At 38.8% G+C, this 24,557-nt stretch overlaps 1 protein-coding gene across 4 annotated transcripts in view; it reads right to left on the bottom strand.

Moving 5' to 3' along the window:
• Positions 1 to 24,557, bottom strand: part of MPDZ (multiple PDZ domain crumbs cell polarity complex component) — an 89,046-nt gene that overhangs the window by 25,682 nt on the left and 38,807 nt on the right. Inside the window, exons 19-29 of one of the 4 annotated variants that reach the window (XM_086480483.1) lie at positions 21,710 to 21,994; positions 20,646 to 20,769; positions 16,191 to 16,389; positions 13,293 to 13,334; positions 8,725 to 8,829; positions 7,823 to 7,915; positions 7,169 to 7,346; positions 4,953 to 5,063; positions 4,343 to 4,426; positions 1,637 to 1,735; positions 357 to 428 (exon numbers count right to left, since the gene is read on the bottom strand). In XM_086480483.1, the coding sequence (XP_086336609.1) occupies positions 357 to 428; positions 1,637 to 1,735; positions 4,343 to 4,426; positions 4,953 to 5,063; positions 7,169 to 7,346; positions 7,823 to 7,915; positions 8,725 to 8,829; positions 13,293 to 13,334; positions 16,191 to 16,389; positions 20,646 to 20,769; positions 21,710 to 21,994 (1,392 nt within the window). Of the gene's footprint in view, positions 1 to 356; positions 429 to 1,636; positions 1,736 to 4,342; positions 4,427 to 4,952; positions 5,064 to 7,168; positions 7,347 to 7,822; positions 7,919 to 8,724; positions 8,830 to 13,292; positions 13,335 to 16,190; positions 16,390 to 20,645; positions 20,770 to 21,709; positions 21,995 to 24,557 lie in introns of all 4 variants that reach the window. The other 3 variants (XM_086480484.1, XM_086480485.1, XM_086480486.1) reach the window with 3 other exon arrangements.

The raw sequence follows: 24,557 nt of genomic DNA, 5'->3' as shown, positions 1-24,557 counted from the left end.
CAGCAGCACAAGCTGGCCCCACAGTTAACACACACATAAGACTTTTGCTCCCTGAATCGGGCCACACACACAAAAAACTAAAATGCTTTAACTCATGAAATACTTCCAGTGTGCCACAGCACAGTATTTCATTTAAAATGCAAAGCATCAGACTGTGCATGAACCCATTTGGCTACCAGGGTCACTCCAATCACAGCCAAGCAAATATTAAAAATGGCAGCAAGTCTGGAGCAGTATCACTTTCAACAAAGGAGGCACACGTGGAGGAAGAAGCAGTATTCTGAAAGGTATCACAGGCCATTTACAAACATACAGCACACATACAGTAGAACCCACTCACTGGAATCAAGACAAACCTTGAACGGTGTGGGAGCAAAAGGGTTAGTTGGGGAACAACGGAAGGTAACCCTAATTGGATTCGATACTTCCTACAGTAACAGAAAACAGCAGTCCACATGTTACAGCACCTTTGGCAATACACAACATTATTCATGAATAACTCATTTTCAGTTATGGATTCATTTTGCTAACTGCAGCAGCTTCATTAACTCCATTCACAAATGGACAAAAGTATTTAAGGGGTTACTAAGGACTCTGTTTCAGCAAAGTTTCTTACTCTACGTGAACCTTAGCTCAGCAGAAGCAGACACAGATGACAAAAGGCCATTCTTATCTCAATGTTAAAACAGGAATTATGCAGAAGCTACAAAAACATTAGGCTTTCTCTAAAAATACATGCAATTATTTTCAAAAATAATTTTGAAAATGTAGAAAATACAAGCCATCATTTATGTTACACTTCTACTCTCTCTCCTCAGAACTGTAACAAACACAAAGACAGATTTCAAAAACACACATGCAATTATACACCACATATCATATCACAAATGTTCGTTGTACACTCGATAAATTTGACAACACCGGAAAACAGACAAAGGGAACAATCACTCCCAAGATGTACAACCAGCTAGAAACTGTTTATTAAATCAGAAATGCATGCACATAAGAATTACACCTTTATTTATGACTGTGTTAGAGGTTAACTCTGTTCTTAATATCAATAACATGCAGTAAGCACTAACCACAAAAAAAAAGAATTTAATTTTTTTCATATTTCCAAAGATGTCAGTATCCTGTTCATGGTGCATTGAAAGTTTTTTCAAGAAGCAGAGGGAAAATACTTTCAGCATCATAAAACAAAAGCTGGCCATGGGTTTTTTCATGCAAAAAGAAAAAAAGAGATATCAAAGCTGGAAAGTCCTAACCACATAAAAAGAAAATGAAGTACATAGCAGCAAAACACCCCACACTGATGAGAGAGTTACACTCAGGTGGATATTTAAACATATACCACAGGGACTGATTTTGTAATTGAGACCCTACTACTCTGGTAGCTCTGATTAGATCAGCTTTAGTGGTTATGATTAATGGAGCTAGCATTTTTTGACTTCTTCAAAGCTTTTCTATGTGCCTGCGTGTCTGCATCTTTTTAATTCACTACACAGAATTCCCACTCTCATCAGCGCAATATTTTACTCAAATTGGTATAAAAGAATTTAAAAGCAGAGACACACTAATGGTAAAGAAGCACACATAATTTTTGGTGAGTCAAAAGCACACAGTGTCATCATCCAACCTTGTTGCTGAGCTCAGAAGAATCAGCAAATGGGTTAGTGCTGCTGAAGACAGTTGGCCTACAGAAAAGACTGTTCTGTGGAAAAGGCAAGGAAGGGTTCTAAAAGGAAAACATAACAGCAACTAAGCAAAAACATTTTTAAATGAACCCCTTGTGACTCATGAAACAAAGCATGTTTACTTAGCAGTTTGTGCTAACTGAACGAGGTCTGCTTCCTGCACTTTGCTACAGACATGTAAAGGTAAGCAAAACCGTATTTGCCCTGTGTTTGTAGCAGCTATGTTTAGCAGAGAATAGAGGAAAAGCACCAATCAACCTCATACCTGTTCTAGCCCACAAAGCGCATAAACAGCAGAATTCAGCAGCACAAACAACAGAAAAATTACTTGCTGTGATGTTTGTTCAATTTTGTTCAAGCACGTCAGCATATGGGATACTCTTACACACTAGTTAATTACAAAATGTGTGGATTTCTGGATTAGAATAAACACAGTACTTTGTAATAATGCAGTAGGTTTAGTTTTATTTTGAAAACCACAGATTAATTCTCATAATTTGGTTTACCTCTTGTGGTACACAATCACTGCTTATTTCACAAAAGAGAACATTTAGTAATATTAGGCATCTCTAGACAGACTTCATACCTAATAACTTCTACAGATCACTTTATATGTGTCTATGCATCCATAATCTTCTGAATTTATACTTCAATGAAACTAAATTCTCTAGTCTTCTGAAACAACACAAGGTACTTCCTCATTATTATTTAACACAAAACCAGTTTCTATGTTTAGACAAAATTAAAGGATGTAATTTGACCATTTATATTCCTTACGCAGTTTTTGTACGGTACTTTATTTCGAGATCAGAACCTGCTTAATAAAGAGGGAATAGCTCTGATTTTGTACACTATGTTGGAAATACTGCTCAATGTATACTTAAAAGTAATTTCTAAACTAGGTTATCCATCTGGCAGTTGCCTAAATGTCTTAGGGCTGTAAGTTTAACACTGCTGGAAACTAAGTAGTATAGTAAATGGAAAGGAATGTGAAATGCTTGCAGCACCAACTGATAAATTTATATCACAGTAATTTAATCCAGACATATGTTGCTGTTTAAAAACTTTCTTAAACCATTTTTGTTTTTTCAGTGCTCCTGAAAATAGAAAATGCATCCCTAAACACTGTTTCTCAAATAACATTTTTCAAAACAAAAAGTAATGTAATTTGGTAAGACAATATATGCCTTGGTTCTACAATATCTTCAGCAGTGAGAAATTAGAGCTATGCATGAACAAAGTTTCTTCACTGGCAAGTGACTCAAAGTCAACAGGCACTTTCCCTACAGTACAAAAAGGTTTTCTGTTTACACATGCGATTCACATTGGATTTTGTCTTTTATAAAGAGAAGTTTGGGAAAAGTAACTTGCCAGTGTAATGAACCTATTGCACTTTAACCATTACATTTGTCATCTTCATAAAACTTGAAATTGTATCTTGATGACATTTTAAGCAACTAAAATAAGCATCACAAACATTTTGTATATAAACAGTGAAATCCTGGTAAATGAGAAAACAAAAGATCAGCCACAGTAATTCAAAATCATCCCTTTTGTATTTTGTCATGATGGTATAGCACCTAAAATACCACTGCTAGCTCAAATTCTAATCCATGCAACAGTATTGTATTAATATGGAGTATTGTAATAAAATACGGAGCATTTGAGCTTGACTAAACAGTTAGGTTTAGCATGCTTTCTTGCACAGTCCAGGATAAGAAAAGTAAATGCTAAAATAAAGGGTATTCTTCCTCTTACTGTTTTGTTGGGTTTTTGTTTTTGTTTTGTTTTTTTTTTCCAAAACAAAACCTAAAATAACAGGATGCTAAGGTATTATAAACCAGCTAGCATTTCGTATAGCACAATCCTACAAATTATCTGGGACCACAACCATGGTGACAGATTAATTCTTACTCAAAAATGCCCAGAGCAGTATTAGTATGAAACACAGATTTGATGAATAACTGCTTGCTATCAAAACTATCCACTAGCCTTTCACAGCCCATTTGCATTTTTTGGGCTATTCTGGAGTACACTTAGGAACTCTTTAACTACTACAACAGCCTGAATGAAAGAAAAAAAAAAAAAACCAAACAAGAGGGAAGAAACTGACTCATTAGCAACATGTCACTTGAAACTGACTATCTTGCTAAATACATAGCGGTACCATATTAAACATAGCTACTGTGTGCAAGCAGATAGCTATCTCGGTGACTGCACATGAATGAAGGCAGGAAATTCGCTTGTAATATCTTATCATAAAGTACAGATGCAAGTTTCAAAAGATGAAAACAATAAAATGTAACACCATTTACAAAGATCATAACGCAACACGTGTACAGTAAGAGCATTTGCAATGTTTCTGCTTCCAGAGAAACAAGAGTTTGTTAATGAACAGTCAAGAAATAACCAACAAGCTTAATAATTGGAAAACAAAGATAACAAAGAGCTACAATTAAAAATAGCAAAGGAGCATTCTCTAAATGAAAGTAAGTTATGGTAAAGAAATGGCATCATGCCCATCCCAAACTGGCCTAAACATTCAGCACTGGCAATTTTGTTCACATCACAGCAAATGCAAAAGCCTTACTTTAGTAGCTTAAGTATCAGTAACCAACATTCAATACCACTTTTTCATGCAACTTTACCTTAGATGACTGACGATAAAATGGGTTAGTAGTTTTCTGCCCACAGGGAGCAGAAGCTGAAGAAGGGCTATAAAGAGACTCTGGCTGGGGAACAAGAATTATGAGACAACTAGTAAACAAACATGCAACTTACACAGACTCTACAATGAGGAAGTTTAGTTTCTAGTGATGCAAGCAACTTATATTAAAGCTCAGTAGCTTTTGTCTGCAATGTCCATGCAGCTTAGTGACGGAAAACTTCGTGTACGTCTAGGTCCTTTCATTAATGTCCAATGAATTTTTTAACAGGTGCTGTATTTCTGCATGCGCTCCTCAGACATGCTGTCAATCTCTAAGAGCTGGTTTTAGTTAGACTCCTACTCTGCCCCCCAACAAATTATCTCTCTTGAGGCTTTTCAAAATAGTTTGAGGACGGCGTACTGGAGGGCAATTCCAAATCCAAATCGATTTCATTCTAAATGGAAATAATACTTAAATCAAATCTTTGTTCCTAAAATAGCTGAGATGGAACTTTCAGGACTAAATATCCCATTCCCAAACACCACCACCTTGAACATTTGTTTCATCTATTACTATTTATTACATCTCTTTTCACATTCTTTATGCTTACCCTTGGTCTGCTTATAATGCTCTGTACCATAAAGACTACAGGATTGCCTGCCTTCCGTATGGCTTCCACAGCTTGTTCGTGGCTGGCATCTCTGAGGTCAATTCCATCCACCTGTAATTGGAAGGCCTCATCTTAAGATTGTAAGAAGCTACAAGAATCATGAGTCAGCTTTGGGTTTTGGTTAGGGAACGTTGACTAGAACCTAAGCCCAAACCTCTTTACTGGTGGAAAGGTTTCTACTGACTCGGTCTCAGGTCCCCCACACATGGGTTTGAGATTTCCAAGAGCACTGAAAGGACATCAAATAACTGTTCTCCATCATTTTAAAAACACGTTTTTCAACATTCTTGGTTCAGGCTCCATACATCCTGTTTTCCCACAGGCAATGTAATAGAAGAGATATGATAATAAGAAGAGATAAGGTAATCTGAAGAGAGTGGTAGTGTTTGCCAAATACTTCCAGTTAATCCTATCTTGGAATCACCTACCTCCCGGGACTTTATGAGATTTACAAACTGAAACTTGTTAGGTGCTGGATGGTTTTTCATTGTGGGGTATTATGTCAGTATGGTGTACTTTTTTTTTTCCCCTTCTTTTTTCTTTTAATTCTTTTTTTTTTTTTGCTTTCTCTCCTCTAGAAGAAAGCATTTACAAAGGATGGCTAAGGACAAATTTTGCCTGGTTGCTTTTCTTCATGCTTTTACATGTATCGGTGTGTAAAACAATAAACCAGTTTGTCTTGAGATCCAGGTAAGAACCATGTTATGCTGAGGTTAGCATCAGTAAAGCATTCTCACAACAACCATAATAAAAGCTAGAAGCTAACACAGAAAGGTTATTTGTTAGTGGCAATTCTTGCACACAAAGTTATATAATGAGGATTACCCCTACCTTTTTAATTGTCTAACTCTACCACAAACTTAACCATCCAATGTAAATAAAAAGAGAACAATAACAATCTGAGAGACATGACTATAAACCTATGGGGAACTGAACACCATCACTAAGGGTCTCTGGATGGCCAAGTCTGAAATACTGTATGCAGTAGCAGAGAAAAGCCTAGATATGCTACAACTTGAGAAACTGAAATAATCTGGTTCAGGAAGAGTCACATTAACACAATATTAGTTACTTAAGTTTCATTCACCCACTTGCAACTTCTGCAAACATCATTGCCAAAGACAATCACTGCATTCCTAACATTCCAGGTATTCAGATATAACAAACATTTTTTAACTCTGCGGCCATCGAGCAAAATTCCACCTCCCAACTTGTTATACGCTGGAAACCCTTCCATCCTGTTGTAGAAAATGCTACCTATATTAAGGCATTATTTCAAGATCCTTTATATGGATCTTGTAGCAGACAGTAAACTGCAGTTTAAGTATCTCCATGTAAAGCAAGCCCACTCTGATCCAGGGGAAAAATCATCATCTCCATCACCCAGCTTGTTATGTTCTTACTGATGGACAGTCAGCTAAGATGTCCAGCAGGGTGAAGAAAAGTGCAGTTCCTCATGGCTTGACACTGGCAGCAGGGTAATGTCTGACTTATTGATAATCATCACAGGAAAGACATATTCCTTTCATTATGTTCATTCTTCAGTATCTTTAAGCGAGAAAGTAGAAGTGGCTGCATGAACACAGGACTGGCAAAGCAGAAGAGAAATCTTGGTAAATTCCTCCCTGCACCACCGCTGGCTACCCTATCCTCAGGCAAGGGCACAATGCTCTTAACTTCCTCTGTATCAAATCCAGCTTTTTTCATGTCAGCAGGAAAAAAATTGTGTATCCCTTAAATCCTGCACAACATGCACAAGAATGATATGATCTGATTACGATTTAAGAGGGAACTAAGCTTGGCATTTATTTGCATGACTTGCTATTCACTGGCCATTTCTGTGCTCTCCAATATACAAAGGTCAAACCTTTTAGCTTCACCAAAGTGAAGCTTTTCCCCACACATGCTGGCTTTGAAACAGGCAGGTAGAACTGCTGGCTTTGTAGACCTCTGCTCACACAGTCATCTATGCTTTAGCTTGTATATTCAATTTAGATCTGTCTGCCCACAAACACCAGTGGATGGTACTACACTCTGCATGGCTCAAGTGGTTCCAGCTAGAGCAATTACACAGCTGTCAGCCCAGGACCACTCATCCATCTCAGTGGCTCCTGAGATGCTGGGGGTATTGCAAGCAAAAGGCACTCTGCTGGTACCTCCACAATCCGATCTCCAGTTTTCAGTGTTCCATTTTTGCCGGCTGGGCTGTCTTCCAGGATATGCTTGATAAAGATCCCTCTCATCACTTCTCCATTACTCAGGCGGCTCCCCATCCCTCTTCCTCCAACAATGCTGATCCCTAGTGACTTGCGAGGCTCTCTCCAGAGTTCAACTCTGTTGTGACAAAACAAATGCCAAAATAATAGAAAATATGTTGTGATTATGACAATGCTGCCTATTGAAGACATGTGGATTTGCACAATGGTTTATAAACATTCAGAAATAACTCCTCCTTGGAAAGTTTTGTCTTTCAGTGGGAGTTATCTACTGAATCGCTCAATGCCTGTGTCTACTGTTCACTCTATTTTGGATTCTAATCAAAACTTTGAATTCTCCTCTTCATCTCTTCTTACTGGGTCCCAGAGAGTCAGCCTACAAAGGTAAGTTACAAAAGCAATGAAGAAACTGCTAGATTGCAGGGACTTAGCCTAATGGCAACAAAAGTCAACAGTGAATTACTCCTGCAATGCAGAATATATTTAAGTGCAGCAATTCTGTCATTTTCTTATTCCTCTTAAAATATACTACAGGTTTCAAAATTTCTGAATTTCAGCTGAGATTTTATACTGTGCAACTAGATCTGCACTTACTTTCTGGGCTGGTTCCAGTTACTGAAAGCTGCATTTTGAAGCTCACTTTCTTCTCCTTCCCCCTCTTCACGCTCTGGAAGTTCCGGGAGTTCCCTGCTGATGAACAGGAACATGCAACTCACTTTTAAAGAACTCACATAATCACTAGATTTCACTGCAAAATTTCATGTATTGGATCACCCTGCCAGCATGAGAACTTGTACACAGGGTTCCTGTAAGAAGCTTCTTTTTCAGATGTCTGTAAGATTACACATTGTGTTTGGGGATCCCCTGTCCACTTGTCTCCGCAATTAAGTTGCTGTCAACCACAGAACATGACTCTGCATTTTGGAACTAGAACCAAATCAAAGCTGCAGGTAATTATCTCTTGTTTCCAAAACAGAAGAAATAACAACAGCAGCATTCAAAACCAGGTGCTGCTTCTGGAGATTAATTTCATGAAAACAGAAATTATTAGTTGCTTTGAATATTTTGGCCTATAACTGTAATTATTTTTTGAAACTCAAGGAAAAGGGCAGCATAACTCATTCCTTCCAGTATAGGTTCTGTAAAGACTATCGATGCCAAATTCTCATGTTGGAAGCACTGAGTATTTGCAGCAATACATAAATCAAATTGCATGGTATTTAAAAGAAGTTCAGGATGAGGCAGTATTCAATCTCCTTTTTTGGGTAGATCAAACACATAGAAAACAGCCTTGTAAAAATGTCAGAAAAATTTGCTAGCCAAAGCAAAAACTGTATTCCGAACAGCTTTTAATTGTAATGGCTGCTGGTCTGAAGAAAACCATCCATCTTTCAGCTCTTCTAAACTAAAACTTACCTTCCTGAACTATGCAAAGTGTATGGAAAGAGTTACACCTGAGAGCTCTATGGGAGAAAACAGTGCGTCTTTTGACTCACCTGACAGTATGTGAAGTTGAAAGTTCAAGTGGCACAGCTCCCTCTGTCTGTTGTCCCAAACTGGCCCTGTACTCGTCTAAATTTTCTGCTGGCACATACGTAATACTGCAATAAAACGGGACATGATTAAGGTAGCATGAGGACTGCTGGTCCTAACTTTGGTGGGTGTGAGGAATGGATACGAGGAAGCTACTCAGGGCTACTTCATGCCAGCACTGACTTCAAAGCCACAATGCTGGTATGTTAGGAATAAGGAGTTAGATGAACCCTTTGTTAACTTTGCAACAAATACGCATTTATGATCAAATCAGGTAGCTGAACAGCACATAATTTTCTGAGGTCTGGCCACTCCATTTTAAGTAAATGGTGCTTGAACAGCGACAAGAGAATAATGGAGACAATCCACATCTTCACTCAAAACAGAGCTTCCTTGTGCAAAGACAAACACTAAAGAATCTGTGAGGTGTGAAGCACCGTTACCACCCTAAATGCTGGCTGAAGACACTTCTGGAAGTTGGCTTGCAAGAGGTTTTGTGCTTTCCTGCATGGTTTTGTATCTATTTTAGGTTTCTATGCTCTTGGTGAATAATACATGCTTGGATTTGGACATACAAACGTGTTACAGCACACCACCTATGCCACAGGGAGCAATCCCCTGCTCAACTCCTTCCTCCACCCCCTTCATGCATTTCCAGCCAGCTTGGGACAGTCAGACAGTCATGTTTCACCAGCCAAATGACATGCAGACTCCTGAAGTGCTAGCGTAACCCAATTGTGTTTGAATGCCAGAAACAGAAATGGCCCAATAGACTGGGGAGGGGGAAACAAAGAGAAGGAAAAAGGATTAAGGCATGAATAGTATTTCTTTAAAAAAACTTCCCTCTACAGGCAAAAGGACACCATGATCTAAACCAGGGCTACTTAGATGGCCCTCCTTTACTCATGCTTTGTCTTCTTAAAAACCTTTAGTTGTTCGGTAAGCTGCTTAGCTATCAGATCCAAGTCTGCCAAGAAGTAAGGCTGATGGAAAAAGAACACACAAAAAAATGGCTGTCCTCCCATCCATCACATGGTTAAAAGAAATACGAACATATTTCCCCATCGAATAGACAGGGGAAAAAAAAAAAAAAAAAGTCTTGATCAATTCACAAGGACATGTAAGCTGCTGAGGACAGATTTCTTCAGATCTGAGTCTCTCACTTACCTGGAGCCCTCTCCTGTCCATCATTCCCTGACTGGAGTCCTCTTCTGCCTGTCACTCCCTGACTGCCACTGATTCCCCATCTCATTGTTTTTTTGCTGAATACAGCAAACAGCAGAAGGCAGAGCAAATAAACTTTTATACGACTCTACCAAAATTGTCATAAGGAATAACTTTGTGTGTTGTCTTCGCCTGTGCTCAAGCATGTTCCCTACCTCTTCTCACATCTACCATACCTAGAAAAGTGCAGAAGGTGGTCATTAAGGAGGTGCCCAAGGTGCCAAACAGGAGGAACTCCCCAGTTCTTTTAACGGAAATTTCTAAATCACTCATCACCAGTTTTTTCTCTTCCTTAATTATCCTCCCTTTGCTGCTTTGGCCATTTTTCAAACACACAAGTGTTATGTGCTTGACACAGAGTTCACATTTTGAAGCACTGGGGAGTTAACTAGTGAACAAATACTCAGCAGGTCACTGACTCTTGTCTCTTTCCTGAGAGCATTCCAACACTGGGAAACACCCAAGACACGCAGCAGTTATTCTGCGATGCCCTACTAATGAAATGGGAGAGAAGTAAGAGGGAAAAGAGTTTTTGAAAATAATCATTACTACTTCTCAGCCACCTCCAACTCCAAATGTGTTGAACTATTGCAAAGTGATAGCATTATGGTCACAAAACTCTCACAGGGCACATGCTGCTGCAGAAGGACCACCCACTAAGCCTAGAAGAATACCTTGCCTCAAAGCTATGGCACATGCAAGCTGCATTTCAATGAACGAAAACGTATCATTCATCCAGTTACACTCATCAGTTTCATCCCAATCAAATTCATCAATTTTCGTCCTACAAAACTAAGTAGGAAATAATGTATTTTCCTTTGAAAAACAGCTGCAGTAAGGAAACCAGAATTGCAAGCAACATTTCTGCTGGCTAGAAGGCTTGGACAATCTTCTTTACACTGCAGCTGGAAGCTACTGTTCCAAGTATGCAAAGGAGAATGGCAGGCTCCTAAAAAGCAAACAGATATGCCCAGATTCAACCTGGATGTAGACAGTAGAGTGCAATCTACTGTCTACTACCTACTGATAGTAGAGTGTCCAACATTTTTAAACTCCTGTCCAGGCATTTTGTGCAAGGAGAACATGGCAAACAATTATGCAGGGTCCCCAGGTCCAAGAGTAGTAGTAGTCCTTACCTCATACTTCTGTGCAACATCAGCATCAGATATCAGCTAAGGGGGAGGCAAACCATATGCACTCCAACTTCTGGGATACCCTGTCGTTTTTCATTATATGAATGAAAACGGACATTGTGCCAGGACATTCAAAACATACGGCTCAAAGAATGCTCTAAAACAGCCTTATACGCTACTTACAAACATCTCCCAAAAGCTCTCCTAGGTAGGTAAGTTTCCTTCTCTGAATACAGCACAGGAACTGAGAAGAAAAAGAGGTTCACTCCACGATTTTTAAAAATTCATCTAAAATTGAGCAACTGAATTACCCAATTGATTTCCACAGACGGAGTCAAATTTAGATAGTATCACTGGGAGCTGTTACATTTTAGCTCTTTGGAAAATTACATTATTTCTATTCTAATACTTAACCACAGCTCTAATTGCCCAATTTTAAACACTCAAAGGAACATTCAGTATGTTTTTAACTGTTCATTCCTATCTACAACTAAACTTCAATAATGCTTCAGCTACTTCAAAAATATAAATCAGAACACTTACTTGCATTCTGCAAAAAATAGCATAGAAAAGAAAACTAAATTACATGGATCAAACGCATGAAAAGGTACATTCCACGAGCAGTTCACCTTTGTTTCCTGCTCATGATTCCCACAGCTCAGTTAACTGCAGAGGTTTCCCTAGTTGCTCTTCTTAGCTAAGCAGTATTAGTGATATGACTTCCCTCCTCCCCCCTCTCCTTTGCATATTATTATTAAAATGAAAAGTTATACAAAAAACCTAGCTCTGCTGTAAATTAGTTTTAGAAAATATGTATACTCAGCTTTGCTAAGAGGCTGTCTGTCATGCTCCCACATTCTGTCACACAAAGTAAGGTCAGATTGTAGTTAAGACTTTGGGTTTATATCTGATAATAATTTTTCCCTGTTTAGTACTTCATGGGCAGACACTCTGGAGTTATCAAATCTATCACTTGCTAGAGCACTACTGTAGCTCACTTATTGGAAGTCACAGTGAGGTCTGAAGACATCCAGCATCATCCTTAGCAGCTCAGTATGTGACTGGGATGATGAGGGGCCCAGAATGAGAAGGGTGTTGGCCTCCTCTAGTCAACTCTGTTGACCTTTGTGCTGTGAACTGGAGATAAAAATCCACCCAGGCACCTGAATGGTTCATCTGCAAAATGGACTGATAATTGCCCTAATATGGTCACAGCTAAAACAGTAAGAGAAACAAGTGCCAGGAGATAGGGATGAAGACATATAGAACAGGAAACAAGACTGCTCTACTATTGTGTTGCATTTGTTATCTGCAAGAGAAGTTAAAGTTCAACAATTTCAAAGGAAAGTATATGCAGGACTTCATCATTTCCTCTCTTTCATAGCTGTATAGCTTGAAGGAGAAAGTGTTCTGGTTTTGTTTCTTGAGAGCCACAACCACCCTCCTTCCCCCTGAGATACATGCTAGCAATGAAAGCAGTGACAATGAAAATACCACAGGTTGTACATACGAAAATATCTTGTAAATACAACACTGCATGCACCACAGAGGAACATTTATCACATGCTTGACTGAACAGCCACACAAAACCTTGAAACACCAACAAACCAAATAACAAAGTATGGAAAATGTTCAAGACAAATTACTGCCATTAACACTTAAGGTCTAATTTGAATCTTTTTATGCATGAAGGAAGTAAAATGTAAGTGTCACAGAAAATGTGACACTGAGATTAATCCAGATATCAGTACATCGTACTCATGCCAATTCTAGCAGTGAACCCCGTACACACACACACACACACATGCACGTGCTGTGAGCACATCTGTGGTGGCTGTCATAGCCGAAATTTAAAAATAATAGCTATAATTTTTTAGAATACAGGTGTTTTCATTCCAGTCTTAGAAAGTATGCTCCAATCTTCAATTTTAAAGCCATCTATACATATAGACACACACACACACGCGCGCTCATACATATATATATATATATATATAAACATCCACATGTGCAGCCACATATGCATGCACACGCACACACAAAGAGAGACAGAATATGCACCTATATCTGGATATATCCCTGACATTACTATGGATGTCATAAAAGCATGGAATGATTTTACAGACAAGTTGCAACATAGAGCCATAATGAGTTTCTAAATCGCCAATACTCACACATAACAGAGGGCCTGATCATCAGCAGGTGCTGGAGAAGATCTAGAATGTGAAGCATACGATGCAGCATCTTTTTACAACCGTGTTAACAAATGTCAATGTCTCATGCTGAATGTGAGAGGCATATTTACGTAGTTAAAAGTGTGAGCTGCGGGTTTTTTTTTCTTTCTCCTTTTCTTTTCCCCATTCCACCTCTGCTTCATCTATGCCTCCCCCAGAAAACATCTGCTCTCTATTACTGTCTACAGCAGTGGTTATTAACAAGCATGGAAAATGGAATTGCAATCTATCTTTTATTTCTTGATCATTAATTCATCCCCGCAATTTAGTCAGGTGAATTCTGATTCAGCTCTGTAATTATCTGACAGCTGTTAAAAGCAGCTGCTGCTAAGTACAAAACCCTGGCTATTATTACAGAAATATAAGAGCTCCTGGCAAGGTGGAGTGAAAACTGAAACAGAATGCATTCTGATAAGGCCACATATCTGGTTTTCCACACACAAAGGGAAAAAAAATTACCTAAGATTGAAACTCAGGTTGCTGGTTCATGAATTCAAAATCAAATTTCCTTTAACAAAATAAACCAAAGCCTTTATGTGACAAGTAAGAACAGCTTTATGTTTTCTCAGCAAATAATGTTGGCCACTGAAATACAACTTTAGAATCAAAATACCTCTGCTTAATCACATTTTAGGGGAAGCCTGCTTCCCCAAAAAAGCTCAGTCTAAAAGTTAAGGTGCCAACTTTGCAGCCCTGTATGGATAAAGAGGAGTGATATCTAGATCACCCCACCTGACTGCTGGCACACCCTTGTTTCCCAAGGAAGACACCAAAGAGATTCAACTTGCTTCTTTGAAACACTGGCCCTTAAATTGCAAATCCTGAATGGTGGTGCACCATATTAGCTCTGAAATGACATCTATATAGCTGTGTATCACTCTCAGCAAACAGGAAGAACTATCATGAGACAATGCCTCATATTTCCAAATTTCTGATTTGGGACATTACCCACACGTTCATATCATAACAATTTCTGGGATCCTGTACTGCTCCTGGAAGTACAAATTACAGAAAAGTTTAATTAAGCTGAAGTTTTGTATCAAAACTATGTAGGCCCAAAAGCATTGTTGTTATTTTTGCAAGACTCCTTTAGAAGTTACCAAAGGATTTGGTCTTTCAGCTCTTTGAAGCATAGAAGCCAGCTTCAATTTAAACTCTTATCGTGAGAATGCACAAAAGAACATAAATATAAAATGAAAGACAAAAGTCCTAAGTAAGAATATGAATAGCAACTGCCCCTTTTCTGTGAGATCTTTCAGAAAGGGATATACTTTTCTCTGGAAAATCTGAATATTCACATCTAAGACAAGGTTTTGTTATTTCCAACATATCTGCAAAAGACTAAGACTACAAATATAGTCACATAGTGTAAAATGCAGCAGCTATAAAAGGATAAGCATAAATAATTAACACATCCGTGTTTGATCACATAACTACGGCACTAATAAAAGACTCCTCACAAAAGAATGGTGTTGTAGCACTAGTGTATTTAAGCAGACGTACTCACACATTCATGCGCACATAGCAACTGATTTCAGTTGTGGCAGTCGGAATTATAATAGAGTTTGAAAGCCTACAATAATAACCAATGTCACATTTTATCAACACTGACTCACATTCATGACAGCAATGACAATAATGTAATTCATCATATGAGCATACCCCACTATTTAAACAAGCTTGCATTAATTATAATCCTAAACACATGAAAGCTATGGGACAGACAATTAAACCTACCACCCACAGTGAAGATACCTTGCCTACCTATTCCTATAACACCAGCTCTCTTCAAAGCTAGAACACTTCTGGGGAAGAATGGAATGCCCTGTAGTACTTTTTGAACTGACAGAAATCACAGTTACCTGCAACTGCACTGAGACTGAACTGATCCCTTCCAAGGCCACCCTCTTAAATAAGTAGAGGCTTCTAGTACCAGCAGCTCTATTAATCCCATTTGCAGATCTGAATCAATCCACATTACCATAGGTCTGAGAAAAACAGCTACCAGATTTTTGGAGCTGTAAACCCAGCATTGGTGTGTCTAAAGCACCGTCTACAAGCTTAGGAACCACCTCATTTCTAGATGGTGTGTGTGGGCAAAGTTAACTCCACAGCCATGACAGCTAGAAAAAATCGTGCTTTAAGGGAAAGTTAAAATTCCATAAATTGAGTGAATTTGAGAAGAAGAAACTTTCTCATCAAGCACATGGATTTTTCAAAACTTGTATTAATTACTACAAGTTTAAAGTAGTACTCCCAAGAGCAGATATATACATACTAGAGCAACAACTCTTTATTATGTACTAATAAAAACTTGTAAGTGACTTCACAAAACAAACTGTTTCTGCTGTTTGGCACAGATGTACTGAAAATGTTTTAAGAGTTACTTCTCTGCATTAACATCATGTGTCATACTTTCTGTCTGGCAGTCAAAACCAAAATCCACTACAAAGATTTCCATCAAATGAAATCACTTGTGCAATGGCCAGGACAGTCCACCTTTGAGAAACACAAACACCTTGAGGAAATCCTTACTTTCGTTGGAAGTCATACCACGAATGCAGAACTCTGACTAATTCCATTCCTTGAATAAAATCAGGCAGGGCAGTAATGATGATGATTACTATTGATAGTAATAACTTTTCTAAGAACATTCAAAGCCTCTCACACAAGTGATTTTATCTTGCAAAACCAGGAAGCTCTAATCTGAAGCTGTAACTTAAAGGTAAATTCATGTTGTAAAAATGAACAAAATTTTAATTTAAAATACTTGCATAAATAACCAAATCTTGATTATCAGCCTCTTCCTACCTCAATTCATCATCTAGCTTTACCTACTTTATATCTGGTCCAATGAGCGAATGCCTCCTTAGCATAGCCCGGGCTTGTGCATTGGTTAAGTTAGTGGTTGACTCTTCATTAATGGACAGGATACAGTCCCCCACACCAATTCGTCCATCACGACTTATAGAGCCTCCATGGATGACGCTGCGGACTATCATTCCTGAGCCATCTTTATTGGAACTTACTGTCATTCCTATAGTGAAAAATGAATGAAACAGTTCATAAGGTCTTTGAGTCCCAGCTCTGAGTGCCAAGAAGAAGACATGTAATCTGGGGCAGGGAAGGTAAAAGCCAGCCAGCTGACCTGCCAATGTCAGCAAGCCTAGAAATGTTGCTCTTACACTCCCTTGCATTTCCTTCTTTCCAACAGGACACAGCAGTTACACATCACAATCATAGTATCTTTACCTTGTGTTATATATTAACATACCAGACTCAACACAAAAAAAAAAAACACCTAAGACAGTGGAAAATTTAAGCAGAAAATAAACATAAAAGGTAATGAAATTGCTTCTAAATCAGTCAAATTTACTGCTCTTCTGCATGGTTCACTGAGTTTATACACCACATTTCAGTTTAGTTTATGACGGTTCTCTTTGGAAAAGAGGTGAAATGATTAAACAGTTAATTAGGAGCACAGGGCAAATACAACCATATACTTATTTTCAACAGAAAGACTGAATAGGATCCCACAATTGTGGCTGCCTTCCCGCTGTCCTAGGTGAGCCATTGCTTAGGCCCAGAACAGCATCCTCACTCCTGTGACAGCCCCCGCGCTACTGACACATACGGTCCAGTACTTACACCATGATCCCACCTGTGGCACAGCAGGACACCACCACTCAGTGTTTATACACACCATTTAACTCCACTTTCTGTTCGCTAATGGGAAATGAGACAGAGATGCCCATGGGGACTTACTTGTGGTGTTGGATTCACATGTCTTTATGACTGTTCTTACATGCATGAGTTGTCACTGTTATTTTCAGGGCAGTTGGTGCTCATGAAATCAACCCTGATGACATTTCCAGGAAAAACTCTTCTTCACTAAGGCAATGGAAAGACAGCTGAAGGGCCAGTACTCTGGAATTCCACTGGGTGGACCTTCCACTATCTTCATACTGCTAAACTTGTTTTTATTCTTTTTCTTGTGCACTAACATGGAAGATTTCCTTTACTAACAAGATGAAGTCTCCGAAGGAAGAGTGCTTTATAGAGGAATACCTATTAAAAGAAGGAGGCAGTGACTATCCTGCTACGTGTCTCCTGGTTTTGCATGTGAACATCAGGCTACCAAGCACTTGGAGTGTAGTTGTGTGCCTGCAAGCCCTTACCTTTATTGTCCAGACTGTGAGCGGAAGGAAGATGATAGCTACCCAGAGCAAAAACTCCAAGGACACTGATGATGAAAAAATTCTAACCATTTATATGAACACATGGCTACAGAAGACAGAGACTGAACACTTTACTCTGTGACCTTAGACCCTGGGAGACTGACTGGCCGAACAGCATTTAGAAGGCAGCTGTAAGCCCGGGCTACCCACACTCAGCCAACCACACAAACATTTGCCTACATCTGTCTCAGAGAAAAATATAAAACACTGTAACCATTTAAAGGACAACGTTAATCTGGATATTCCTTTGTGCTTTTTAAGACTCCTTCCAGAAAACAAAAATCTCTTAATAGTGTTGGTTCCTCCCATCCACTTGTAGTGAGATCAACACAACTGTCCAAAGTACAAGAAGATGGCCCTGACTAGCAGGGAACTGCCCAAAAGCCAAAGCTGCTTAGACACAGGAATATACATACCTCTCTGCTTTGGTATGCAGAAGTCAAGGTTTACTTTTGGAAAAACTGCAAAACCCACCTTCTTCATGATGGCACTTTATATGAAACATATGGAAGAATATGGTATTACTATTGGCTGGAGATTTATACTTATGATTTGTCAGGTCATGATGTCAGCTGTGGTCAGGCATAATTTAAACATGGGTGTATCAGACTTGTGATACAGACACGTAATGCCACTGATTTACTGCCTTGCTAGTAGAAAAAGTAAGGTAAACTGCCTGTCACCTATGCCTCAGGTTAGTAACATTACCATGTTGAGCACGCCACAGAGGGCATTTACAGGTGCCATCCGGGGGTGGATGCCTCAGTGTTTACACTCATATACTCTTTCCGTCTCTTAACAGATCTGCTCATACAGGTTACTCAGTCAGACCTGAATGTAAACACAACTCTGCAACAGAGTGGCCTCCATGAGAATACAGGCAGCATGCACAGGAAAGCAAACGGCCAAGAAAACAGCTGAAACGTGGTTTGAAACTCTACCCTAACTTTGCTGCTCAGTTAAGCTGGTAATAAACAACAGTATTACTGAGGCTAGCATAACAGCACTTTAGAAGAACATCACCCTCAGTTTCTATGCTGACATCCTCATTACAACAGATCTGCAAAGCTGATGTCACACTTTGGACAGCTACAGTTTCAGGTTAAAAACGCAAATGCCACTGTCAAGTTGCCAAATGAATCACATAGGACAGTAGCTCTTCTTCTTGCATGTGGGTGCTCCGTCAACCTACCTTTTAGAAATCGCAATCAAAAGGTTAGAGCTTTGGCTCTGGCTGGATTTGAAGAGCTGTTGCAAGCTGTGGGTGCCATTATTTAAAAAAAAATAACCCTGAGGTGCCAGTTCTCAACTGAAATAATTGACGCAGCTGCAGCTTTCAACATCATTCACAGCTACTGATTTAGCTCCTTTTATAAAAACTAAAGTCAAAAGCAGTGTAGCCACGTGTGTAAATTGGTTACTGTGCCCAAGCAGCTTCCCAGGCCAGAGCACACACAGACTGGAAGAAAAATACTACAGCCAAAAGCCAGGAGAAAGCGTTATTCACATTCATACTATGTATACATGAGACAACAGTCTTACTTCTCATGTATGTAATGTCTACCAATGTGCACCCTGCCCCCCGCTTCTATTTTTATGCTGTATTATGCTTGACATGAAATTTGCTTTGTTTGTTCACTGCACTTAAAATACTCATAGACGTACATGAAAAATACTGCTCCATTGAGTTAAGAGGTTATTGCAAAGAAAACTTTTTTAACAAAATCCAAATGCCTGGAACTGCACTGTGACCTGCATTTTACAGAGCCTAACCACAAGGCCAATAAAGGCAGTAGTTACCCAACCACCTCATACCAATGAAAGTCAAAATTCATACCCCCATCAACCTTGCCTACAGCTTTACATTTTGAAGAGGCTGATTTTACTGTAGATAGTTCCCGATCCAGTTTGGAGGCTGGCTGTATCATGACAGAGAAGGTGATATGGGGAGACTGAGCATCCAGCCATCACAGGGCAGTTTGCTCCAGGCAGAAGCACCCACTGAATTACAGGATCACAGTGGCCCACCCACCTCTGTGCAGCAAGGGAGTCCTGAGGCTGTTTATGAACAAGGGGCCCATGGGCTCCTTTCAGGGTGCTTTCTGTGGAAAGCATTTGAGGAGTCACTGCAAACAGTCAGTGCCCACACAAACTCCTACCCTACCAACACCAGACAGTCTTCAAGGACGTGCAGCTGGCCGAAAGAAATGGCAACAGGAAGCTAAACGAAAGCAAATGAACACATCAGCCATGAACGGGAAGGAAGCATCACTGCCTCCCACCACAAGCCTCCCCGCATGATGGCTCTGGGAACTGGCCTGGGAGGATGCTATCCCTGTGCTCCCCCTCACATTGCCCAGGGCCACAGCAGAGACCAGGACACTGAAAAATGTTTCCATCTGTGGTGCCTGTTCACTCCAAAATGTGCCCCTAGTCAGTATGCACAGTAAGTTGCAGATTGCAGGTATTTAAAACTCTGGAAATCTCTACAAAATGGTAACATCATGAGCTAAAAATACTATCTATTAATTGTAACAATGACCTGATTTTCAGAAATACTGAGGCAGTTAAGATACAAGTACAAATACGTAGCAAGAGGTGAACAGTTTGTTTAGACCCTTTGTCCATCCTCAGAAAGCATGATCATTTTGTTTACATACATTTGAAAGTCTAGTCTGCAGCTTTTTGACCAAAATGTTCTTCTACAGCATTCCTTAGCTATGTCTCATTTTCCCACTATATTATATAAACATATATATATTAAAAACCATTGTATTAAAATTGTTCTGTTAACACTTAGGAATGACTAAACTCCTTTAGGAGGAAAAAAAATTCTCAGTGAGACCAAAGACTCTACTTTTGTGTTCACGGTGACAGCAAATGCATGCCCTGCCATCATAGCCAAACAGCGCAAAAGCAGCAAAGAATGAATACCCCGTTATGCTTTCCCCACTAAAAGGAAAATGTTTAGTCTTTACTAATACAACACGAAACATAGGAGAAAAACAGAAAGCCAGATTCCTGAACTGGTTACAAAAAATATTAGCTACCTTACCTAGACTTGAGTTTCCTTTTGCAATGGTGATAGTCTTCCCATACATGGTTTTGACTGAACCTGGGGTTATGGAACTTCCCTCTAAAGATACCGGGCATCTCTTTTCCACTAAAAGCACTTGATCCTAACACAAGAAAAAATAATATCAGCTCAGAATACCAAGATAAAAATATACAGACATATCAACCTAATCAATATACAGACATTATCAACTAATCTTACCTTACACAAAAGCTAGGTGTACCATTAATACAGACATTGGAAAAGTCAGTCCACCAAAGATCAAACCGACATACATGAGGTTTCTGTTTTCTTTCAGGTAATATAGTAAATTACCATAAAGTACGTTTTTAATTTAGGGACATCAGCTACACTATTACAATTAGTGGGATGAATTCAAGGGCTCTCATGCTCATTCACCACAGACATCTGACAATCTGACAGTCCTAAAGTAACAAGTCTTACAAGAAATAGTAGCTCTGAAGAATTTCTAATAAATTACTGAAGAAAATCATGGAAGGAAAAAAAAAACCCACATCACAGAGACTGTCATATAAAGGAATATTATGTCTGCATACTGGGGCATGACAGGCCAGTTTGTGAGCTGAACTGCACAGGCTTGAGCGAACACCAAGATGCAACACTTTCACACCACTCCTCCTTGGCTTCCTAGGGCTGGTTTCCAGCTGTGCACCTCCTCCTTATGCCTAGGTCTCTGCAGAGGTTAGCAGGGTACCCTGTAAGAAAACCCCCCTGGCCTGCCCAGTAGTCCACTGGGGTCCAGTAGTATCTACTGCTGTGAGGTAAGAGCAGAATTGCTCAAGACTCCGTATTGCCAGTCTCTGGGCGATGACTATCTTGATGACATAAATTATCTCCTGTTTTGCACAGATATAAATCTGTAAGTTTTGATGTGAGCAACCACATCTGATGGACACTTATAACCAAAGAACCATACATGGCTGTTGGCCAGTGTCAATTTCTGTGGGAGATTCTATGGTGTACTATGGCCTTTCTATGGGTTTTTTTAAATTATATTTTTTTTAAAATAATAAAATCTTTACTTTTCCAGTGGGATCAAGCTGCATAGTAGTAGCAAGGCTTGTACTTAGTGGAATTTCTGCTGTTGTTTGAGATCCAGTCCGTGTTGTGTTTTCACTTTCATTTTGGTTGATACTCGAAACATCCAGAGGCAGACGATCCTTTTTAGTAAAAGCAGTTGCAGTTTCCAGGCTACTGTCCACTAAGGACTTTTGGTCTTTCACTCTCTGATTCAGATCCATGTTGTACAGATTCTTGTCAGATGCACATAAATCAGCTGCAGCACTTGAACATTCCTCTCCAACAGACTGTTAAACATAGGAGACAATGAACAATCAACATGCGATTAAAAAGTACATTTCATACTAAAACCTTAAACAGAAACTAATCTCATAGGATTTAACCACATTTGTTGTTACATTAGTTTCTTCAGTAGGTCCCAAGAGGTATTTTACTATAAAATTTACTTGATTCCTCAATTTCTTCTGTTTTAAAATACCAGAAATCAATGAAATAAGTTACTGCTGAAGGCCAGATTCTAACTTGGTACCCATCAATAACTCTCCACTAACTTCAACAAAGTAGCGTCCACTCACACATTCTCAAACTAGACATAACTCCAGCAAGTTAATAAATTTAAGCATCCAATTGTCTTTCTCAGTCGGAAGAACTTTGCAAGACCAAGGCCTTTACTTTCAAAACATTTAGCTAGCAAAGAGCAATTTCAAGCAGCTCAGACAACAAGTATGCAATCTAATCATCCCTTTTACTGAGTAGAAATATACTTAGACATCCCTTCCACACAAAGAGGGAAAACCAAAAACTCAGTCAAATCTCAGCAAAAAAGGAACATGGAGGTTTTGAAGTGTGACAAAATGAGATACAATGTTGCAGGTACATAAGCTTAGCAGTTAGTACCTCTTGCAAGTGTATTGATCATGACTGCAGTACTAGGATTAACTAGTCTGCACGAACACAGGTTTGTGCAGACTTTCAAGATTCTAAGGTTCCACATTTCAAGTATTTTAAGGGATTTCAATAATTACGACCTCCTGGAGAGAAAAAAAAAAAAAAACCCCACACAGAAAACAACTCCAAATATTCTCTAGCTGAGCTTTCAAAATAAGTAATTTTAAAAACATGCAGGCCAGAAAGACTTAGAGGCTGGACTTAGAGGCTCTGCATCAATATTAGAAATTTTTCTCTGAAACAGAAAATGTAGTCACAAGAATGTCTACCTTTATCTGTCTTAGTTGTTATCTACTGGTCCTATTAATTCTTCCATTCCTTTTCCAAAGGGTGAGGAAAACATGTTTCCCATGATATCGGGATATTTTGCAACTTTTTGTATCAAAGGCCTTAGAATTAGTTTCTCTCATCTTTCATTAAGTGAATACATGCTTGCTCTGCCCTCAGACAATCATCAAAAAGATTCACCTGTAAATAAGTGGTTTCAGTAACATCTGAGAAGATAATTGAGCAAAGCCTAAATACAACTAATCGGTATGATATAACCAATGAAATAGTTTCCTACCTTTTGGAGAACAGAACACTAGGACTATATTTAAATTATTCTATATGATTTTGAAGACATCTGGAACATCTACTTTTAAGTCTGTTCTGTATCCTTTCCCAAGTCAGTGAAAACAAGACCCAGATCATACTCAACATTTATTCCATAAGCCACATATACATATTAAGAGTTGCAGCATATGCCTGTTTTTATTTTTGTCTCACTTAAAAGACAACGCTGTAATTTTTGAAGACAAAAACAATTTGAGGAATATGTAACTACAGCAACATGTGGCCTCATTAGAACATTTGCACTATTCTGACTTTTAAGTATTTTTTTACCACCTATTTTAAAAATGACACCAAAAGCATTCAGAACCTGCCAAGTACCCTGCAGTCAGAAATAGCTGAAATACCTCTGCATTCCTCATAGCATCAAAAGCATCAAATAACAATTTTTTTTTCGTTTTTACTGCATTTCACTTGCTTCAGAAGTCTTCTTTTATGAACAGATTTTCTCACTATGTTTACTTGGTGAAATCACTCATAGCTGCAGAGTATAAAATGTTACCTGATGAGAAGTTAATGCTCACTTCATACTGGTGCACTGAAAAGTCAGGACCATAATCTTTAAAAAAACATGTAAACCAAAGCCATCTTTAAGTCAATGCTGAAAATAACTTAAGACTTTCCAGAGCCTCAACGTGATACATAATGTAAATCCAGCCTCTATCTCATAAAATGCTTCTCAGCATGCAAATGCATAATCCGTTTAAGTAACAATTACAGAGTTAAACAACGCAATCTGTCCCACTGGCACAGCACAGATGTGCTCTTCTGTGGATTAGGAGAAACCATTAGAAGATGAATTTAGCTTTCTAACCAGTGCCTCATAAGGGCTGAACATATTCCAGAATGGATAAAGCGAGTTACTGTGGCTCAGGTGTGGAGAAAACAGCAGTAGCTAGTCTATTCAAGACCATAGACTGCAAACCCTGGAAGAATTCCCTACAATGTCGCTTTCAAAGATGACTACCAGGAGAAATTACTTGGAAGACTCTGGATTAGTGAAATAAATCTACAGATTGCCAAGAAAAAAAAAGCATGAAAAAACACGGAGAGAAACAAAAGATCAACTCTGATACAAACAATCAAGTCATTATGGGTATGTGACCAGCAAAAAAAAAAGATACTGATCTTTGTAATGCTCTTAAAAAAATTTATTTTCATTTACTGGCTTCAAATAGAAATTATTAGCAATCAGAAGTTTCACATATACAGATTTACTTTTAATTACAGTGACATTATGAACATTTCATTCAACACAGTAAACTAATTAGCAAACATACTAATGAAGTA

The sequence above is a fragment of the Leptosomus discolor genome, chromosome Z, assembly GCF_034619465.1.
Source record: "Leptosomus discolor isolate bLepDis1 chromosome Z, bLepDis1.hap2, whole genome shotgun sequence".
NCBI classification, from domain to species: domain Eukaryota; kingdom Metazoa; phylum Chordata; class Aves; order Leptosomiformes; family Leptosomidae; genus Leptosomus; species Leptosomus discolor.
Note: the sequence above shows the minus strand (reverse complement) of the source record. Positions and strands in the feature narration are given on the sequence as shown.